This window comes from Coregonus clupeaformis, unplaced genomic scaffold, assembly GCF_020615455.1.
Source record: "Coregonus clupeaformis isolate EN_2021a unplaced genomic scaffold, ASM2061545v1 scaf0452, whole genome shotgun sequence".
In the NCBI taxonomy this organism is placed as follows: Eukaryota; Metazoa; Chordata; class Actinopteri; order Salmoniformes; family Salmonidae; genus Coregonus; species Coregonus clupeaformis.
In genome coordinates, this window is record NW_025533907.1 from 261,360 (window position 1) to 269,322 (window position 7,963).

At 44.8% G+C, this 7,963-nt stretch overlaps 1 protein-coding gene across 2 annotated transcripts in view; it reads right to left on the minus strand.

Moving 5' to 3' along the window:
- Positions 1 to 5,611, minus strand: part of LOC121585851 (cyclic AMP-responsive element-binding protein 5) — a 79,395-nt gene extending 73,784 nt beyond the window's left edge. Inside the window, exons 1-2 of one of the 2 annotated variants that reach the window (XM_045215475.1) lie at positions 5,555 to 5,611; positions 4,816 to 4,922 (exon numbers count right to left, since the gene is read on the minus strand). In XM_045215475.1, coding sequence (XP_045071410.1) covers positions 4,816 to 4,884 — 69 coding nt within the window. In that variant the 5' untranslated portion in view covers positions 4,885 to 4,922; positions 5,555 to 5,611. The remainder of the gene's footprint in view (positions 1 to 4,815; positions 4,923 to 5,554) is intronic. The other variant, XM_045215476.1, reaches the window with a different exon arrangement.
- Between the last annotated feature and the right edge of the window lie 2,352 nt (positions 5,612 to 7,963).

A 7,963-nucleotide genomic window follows, 5' to 3' on the forward strand; every position in this document is an offset into this window, starting at 1 on the left:
GGAGCAGATTATACTAGAGTTTACAACACATATAATAGTAGGAGCAGATTAGACTAGAGTTTACAACACATATAATAGTAGGAGCAGATTAGACTAGAGTTTACAAAACATCAGCACGCATTTAACTGCTATTTCCTGGAATGACTATTTCCAGGAATGACGTGACCACAGGGACTTCATGTTTCATTCAGACTAGAGGTTCTACGTCTCACTAAGTCTTATTGCAGTCTAACCTCTACTGTCTTATAACCAGCCCCTCCACCCTCAGCACACTGCCAGACCATTCAGCCCTCTGGGAGACTAGGGCCTAACTGCTTAGTTGCCTAGTTTGTAGCCTGAGAGGGGGATAAAAATGTTAAAGACTCTTTTTGAAATCCTGTTTTGTCATTGATTAGGGAGCAGGCGCCCTTGTTCTTTGGATGAAAATGGGTGGGACATGTTGGAACCAAATGAATCCACTGAGAAGCACTCATACGATAAAGCCTAACACAAATTACTCTTCAAATGTACACACAGACAACCGTATTAGGCCGGGATTCAATCCGATTGCTCATTCTCGACAACGGTAAATGCTGCATATATCGGCTCAATTGGAAATGGTGTTTAAAAGCCGCATTTCCCACCATGTGTGATCTGATTGAATCCCACAAAAGTGACAATTTTTTTGTCTCTCTATTTGAATAAACTAAACATTTGAGTCAAGGCCACACATGACGTGTTCAGCATGAATACCTTCATACATGATTAACATGTGTGATTTTTTTTGAACTGTACAGACTATTTCCTCTAACAAAGTCAAAACATTCAAATGGCGTGTAAAGTTAACCAGAGCCTTTTTCCTTACAGGCTACTTCTGTGGCAAAGCCTGCTAGGAAAGGTCTGGACAGGGTCCCTCTGTTAGGAAAGGTCTGGACAGGGTCCCTCTGTTAGGAAAGGTCTGGACAGGGTCCCTCTGCTAGGAAAGGTCTGGACAGGGTCCCTCTGTTAGGAAAGGTCTGGACAGGGTCCCTCTGTTAGGAAAGGTCTGGACAGGCTCCCTCTGTTAGGAAAGGTCTGGACAGGGTCCCTCTGTTAGGAAAGGTCTGGACAGGGTCCCTCTGCTAGGAAAGGTCTGGACAGGGTCCCTCTGTTAGGAAAGGTCTGGACAGGGTCCCTCTGCTAGGAAAGGTCTGGATAGGGTCCCTCTGTTAGGAAAGGTCTGGACAGGGTCCCTCTGTTAGGAAAGGTCTGGACAGGGTCCCTCTGTTAGGAAAGGTCTGGACAGGGTCCCTCTGTTAGGAAAGGTCTGGACAGGGTCCCTCTGTTAGGAAAGGTCTGGACAGGGTCCCTCTGTTAGGAAAGGTCTGGACAGGGTCCCTCTGTTAGGAAAGGTCTGGACAGGGTCCCTCTGCTAGGAAAGGTCTGGATAGGGTCCCTCTGTTAGGAAAGGTCTGGACAGGGTCCCTCTGTTAGGAAAGGTCTGGACAGGGTCCCTCTGTTAGGAAAGGTCTGGACAGGGTCCCTCTGTTAGGAAAGGTCTGGACAGGGTCCCTCTGTTAGGAAAGGTCTGGACAGGGTCCCTCTGTTAGGAAAGGTCTGGACAGGGTCCCTCAGTCAGAGGGCAAGGCGGTCTGCGTCTCTATCTATCCCCCTTCTCTCTTTCTATCCTTCTCTCTCCTTCTCTCTCTCTCTTCTCGTCCTTCTCTCTCTGTCTCCTGTCCCTCTCTCTCTTTCTCCCTCCCTCACCTTTTTTTCCTTCTATCACTTTACTACCTAAAACAACACTTTCCAGAGCAACAACAACAACCTTATCGATCGACTATTATCTAATTGTACACTTAGTGAGCCTTGGCCACTCCAAGACAAAGAAGTAGACTCTCCACATTTACATTTACATTTACGTCATTTAGGTCTAATACTGGTAGTAGACTCTCCACATACTGTAGGTCTAATACTGGTAGTAGACTCTCCACATACTGTAGGTCCAATACTGGTAGTAGACTCTCCACATACTGTAGGTCCAATACTGGTAGTAGACTCTCCACATACTGTAGGTCCAATACTGGTAGTAGACTCTCCACATACTGTAGGTCCAATACTGGTAGCCCAAATATAATATAAAAAAGATTGGTCTGAACAGCAGGATCCATTCTCTAACCTGGATACATTCAGTTCATCAAGCTTTGTTCACTAAGTAGAATTCTTCTCACGGTATTATCAACAACTTAAACTAGTCCATCAAGTGTTTTGACAATCTGATTCGGCTTATGTTCCAAAAGCTTCTCTCTAAATGTCAATCAGAAAACCACGAGACTAACATCCAAAGAGAAACATTTTCTATTCCATTTCCACACGTTAGGCCTAAACTTTATTCACGAGTCATTACCAGAATAGGGAAAATTATTGATGTGAGGCTTTTCTTTCATAAATACCTCAACTCAACATGTTGAAAAGGAAATTCAAACCATCATACGCATAAAACACTGAAACAAGGGCTCCATGTAAGCCCCAGTGAGTTGTCCCAATTGCTGCTCTCGCCTCTAAATCGCCAGAGCACAACGCCTTTTCCCTTCAATGGGGCACTTGGCTTTCACTTGATATAGATGTTTTAGTTTAGCAGAGGAAATTTGGTTACACTTTACATTAACTGGGTCCCGATGTGAGAGAGGGGAAGGATTAGTGAGCGGAGTACGATTTCAACAGGGACCAGGGAACGAACTCTCCAGGTAGGGCACATATTACAATTCAAACAGTATGGTGTGTGCGTGTGAGTGTGTTCGGCGTGTGTGTGTTCGGCATGTGTGTGTGTTCGGTGTGTGTTTGGCGTGTGTGTGATCGGTGTGTGTGTGGCGTGTGTGTGTTCGGCATGTGTGTGTGTTCGGTGTGTGTTTGGCGTGTGTGTGTTCGGCATGTGTGTGTGTGTTCAGCGTGTGTGAAGGGGGTGGGCCTTCAACAGCGCAGGTTCATGGTGGGATCACAGCGAGCCCTGAGGCGAGGAACACGGCTCGCTCAGACAATGCTGTGTGTGCTGTGAACTCCTCATGTAGGCCTTATAGTACACTGTAAACACACAGGACAGAGGGGCCCCTGAGAGGCAACCCTCAATCACTGTCAATCACCACCTCTCTGTCCCCGCACGGTGTGTAAACTGTGTGTGTGTGTGTGTGTGTGTGTGTGTGTGTGTGTGTGTGTGTGTGTGTGAACTTCCAACAAGCATAGAGACGCCTCCACCCCAGGGCTCCACCAGTCAACACACTCACATCCACATAGAGGATAACAAGGAGTTAACTAACACTGAGCTGCGGAGGGGCCCAGCATATACACACTCAGCATAGGGCCTTTTTACACTACCACAATACCTGAAGTCAGATCTGCCTTTATTTATAGAAGGGACTGTGATTGTGTGGACGGTATCGCTCATGGCAAATTGTATGAATCATCTTCTTTATAATTATGTTATTAGAGTTTGTTTTTGTAAAAGTAGGCAATTAAAATTGTTTTTTTCTCATAAAAATGCAAACATGTTGCTAACAGTTCAAACCTTTTGTCATTTAGCAGACGCTCTTATCCAGAGTGACTTACCGTACAGTAAGTGGATACATTTTTGTACTTTTTCCCTATATTGGTCCCCGGTGTGAATCGAACCCACAACCCTGGCGTTGCAAGCGCCATGCTCTACCAACTGAGCCACACGGGACCCTAACAAACCCAAAGTATAATATGTAAAACCATGAGGATTATTATAACATCACATCCTAATCTATACCTGGTCGAATAGACTCAAAATCATAACCTGGAAAGTGCTCAAATTTACAGCTGGTCAAATGCACACAAACAGTGATGTATACCTGTTGTATTCACTTAACTTAATTGATGAAGTTAACTTAGTTAGTTGATTAAGTAAATTCTTTATTCTGTGTTACTGTGCTAATTATTTTATACCAATGTGTATGATCATGGTAGCTTATCTATAGTGACATATTTGATTAATATCTTCATATATAATAATTAAATTAGAAATAAACACATTTTTAAGAAGTATACTTCAGTCTACCTCTGTCTTGTGTTAGATGTATTTTTATTTTACCCACTATAATTATTATTATTCTGTCAATAACAATGAACTTTTTTCAGTCGTACCTCCATCAGTCAGACCAGTTATTTTCAGTAGGCCTTAATTCCAGTACACTCTCTTTCCCTAACTTCTAGTAGTCTTATAACGATTTTTTTTTTTTTTAAAGTTATATGCCTCAAATAATTTTGGTAATGTTCTATTTAATTTAGGCTATTTAATGTGAGTTTCTATTTTATTTATGAAGATGGATTCATCATCAGATATTATAATGTTGCACATGAATCATATTTAGTTAAACCACTAACACAATAATTTTAGTTATTAACATTAACATTATCATCATCATCATCATCTTCATCATTAGTGAATAGTAATTGCAGAAGGGAGGCACCACAGTAAACTTACAGAGAGAGATTGTTTGATAGATATAGGCTACAATTAAAAATAAAACTGGAAACTGATAAATGGAGATTGGTTCGCCATCATTTAAACTCAATGACAATCTAATCATAAGATTAAAACATATTTTTCAGCCGCAGGCACTTAAAGTCAAGTGTGCCCCGTCAGCAGAACCCCTCTGAAACCTTCAATAGCTCGGCGCCGGTTAATCAAATAGCGACTGCTGGCTTGCAGAATGACGTAATGTTTCGGTTAGATTCCTCTTCAAAATGTAATGTGAACAGTATTATAGGCTACCACAGTATCATAAACATGTATTGGTATTATGGATGGAATGACAGCTCCTCTTTAGCTACTTTTACCGTTGTCGAAGACGTGACCGTTCGTAAACTGCACAGGACAACATCTAGACGTGGGCTGCATCCATCCATGGATGGGACAGGGGAACAATGATGCAAAATTCTGCAAACTTGAGAATCATTAAAAAGATTACTTTGTAAAGCTCTACAAAAAATGGCTAAGTCGACTCCTATAGGTTAGTCCACGCTGTGTCAGTATTTGCAGTTGATAACCATTGCGAACTAATTCCTCCAAATATTGTCTTTAGTAATTGCGCACCATAGGCTACCCTGCACTGACACATCGCTCGATACTACTCATAGGTAACCTACTCACACATACAGTTTGTCGGGTAAATTACTATGGTAGCTAGTAGCTACCGTACGGCACTGACAGCTCGCGAGCAGCGAGCATCACTTGACATTTCCGTGCTAAACTTCAACAACATTCAACAGTCAGTCCACGCGCGTCCTGAGACTTCTAAGTATTGCACTGAGATGGCAATCCTGCTACTATACGAAGAAATAACGGACATAAACACAATTCTGCTCATAATACAATATGCACGAGACAACAGACAATAATATTAAATCAAACAAATCTACAGAACGCCGCAGCATTCAGTCGATGCGATTCTCTGAGCAACTTGTCACATCAACCGAAGTGAAAATAAATAACAACGCAACTGTACGAAACGAAATTAACAATCTATAATTGCAAGTTTATAATTTACTGTAGTGGAATGCAATTATTTTAACTTACCAAACAAGTGTAGAAAATATGCAGCAGTCTCTCAGAAGGAACCACGTTGGACTGAGAAAAGATTACAATACGTTCTATTTAGAGAAGCATTACGTCACCCCTCGGTGACGTCATGTGGGATTCCTGAACTTCTAAATCATTGTGGTCCGCTTGGAGGCGGGCTGTTGGGGCGAGCAAGGCAGAGTTTGCAAATGCACATACGGGACACTGCAGGACGTAAGGTAGGGCACACAACTGAGAGGGTACCCCACTATCAACTTGCCCCAATACTTATTTAAAGGCTACCCTATACAAAAACATGTTTTATCATAGGGTATTCACTTCTTGTTTACAAAAAAAACGGATCAGCCAGAATAGTGGCTGCTTTTAAGATGGTAAATAAAGTTTACATTGAAATTGATATTTCATGTTTTAATATACAGTAGTATAGAAGACCGATAGCAATTCAATTCATTTCCAATTACCCAAGTTCACAAATACAAGAAAGTTACCCTTGAATAGCAGACTTGGACCTTGTCTTAGAGAGAGAGCAGAGAGAGAGAGAGAGAGATGTAATTGAAGAATCCATAGACTCTAACCACTTCTGGGAAAATTGGAAAACACTAAACAAACAACAACACGAAGAGCTATCTATCCAAAACAGAGATGTATGGGTAAACCACTTCTCCAACCTTTTTGACCCTATAACAGAGAACAAACAGCAAAAAAATATACATGATCTGTATAAGGCTGAGGTGATTATGGTGAATGGGCTGCAGCTGGAACCCTGACTCCCGCACACCAGACTTCACTCCTGCAATCAAGGACAGACAGAGGGGAGGGAGAGAGCAGAGAGAGAGCTACCTAGCAGCAGTAGGCCTAACAGTACCCCCCCCTCTACGGACGCCACCTGGCGGCCGACAGGGTTTATCGGGATGTAACCTATGAAACTCTCGGACCAGAGCAGGATCCACAATGAAGCTCCTGGGCACCCAGGAACGTTCCTCAGGACCATAACCCTCCCAATCCACCAGGTACTGGAAACCACGACCCCGGCGGCGAACATCCAGAAGTCGGCGGACAGTGTAGACCGGACCCCCACCCACGATCCTGGGCGGAGGAGGGGGACGAGAGGGCGGGCACAGAGGGCTAACCGACACAGGCTTAATCTGGGAAACATGAAAGGTGGAATGAACCCGTAGGGAGGCAGGAAGCTGTAGCTTAACCGCGCAGGGGTTAACAATAGACAGTATCTTGAACGGTCCTATAAAACGAGGCGCCATCTTCTTAGACTCCACTTTCAATGGAAGGTCACGTGATTTAAGCCATACCTCTTGACCAGGAGAGTAACCGGGAGCCTGGGACCGGTGACGGTTGGCTTGCCTCTGCATGTACGCCGAAGCTCGGGACAGAGCTACCCTGGCCTTCCTCCAGACCTTGAAGCAGCGGCGCATGTGGGACTGCACCGAGGGTACCGCCAGTTCCCTCTCTTGAGAAGGGAACAGGGGAGGTTGATAACCCAGAGCACACAGAAAGGGAGACAAACCAGAGGAAGCGTTAGTCAAGGTGTTATGAGCATATTCCACCCAGGGGAGCATGGAGCTCCATGACCCAGGGTTAGACCCTGTGACACAGCGGAGAGCGGTCTCCATCTCCTGGTTCGCTCTCTCGGCTTGCCCGTTGGTCTGGGGGTGATATCCAGAGGACAGGCTGGATGTGATGCCCAAAGCTTTACAGAAAGCTTTCCACACCTGGGAGACAAACTGGGGACCCCTGTCAGAGACAATATCCGTGGGTAGACCATGAGAGCGGAACACATGTTCAACCAAAATATCAGCCGTCTCTCTGGCAGTGGGCAGTTTAGGTAGGGCCAAAAAAATGAGCGAACTTAGAAAAACGATCAATCACAGTAAGAATGACAGTCTTTCCAGACGAGGGGGGAAGTCCAGTGACAAAATCCATAGCAATGTGCGACCAGGGCCGGCTGGGTATAGGTAGAGGTCGTAGATGACCAGCGCTGGCCTGGGTGGAGTTCTTACTGCGGCACATACCGTACAAGCAGCAATGAAGGCTCGAGTGTCCGCCTCCATCGTGGGCCACCAGAACTTCCGTCGCCCAAAGTCAAGGGTCCGCGAAACTCCAGGGTGACAGGTAAGGGGAGACGAGTGAGCCCACTGAAGTACCTGGGAGCGAGCAGACTCAGGGACAAACATCCGGTTAGAAGGACCCCTCCCAGGGTCAGCTTGATGATGTTGAGCCTGTCTAACAATCCCTTCGATGTCACATGTGATGGCCGCAATACTGCAGGTAGGAGGCAAGATGGGTTCAGGGTTACTACCAGTATCAACAGCCGAATGAACACGAGACAGGGCGTCAGGCTTGACGTTGCGTGACCCAGGACGGTAAGACAGAGAAAAATTGAATCTCCCA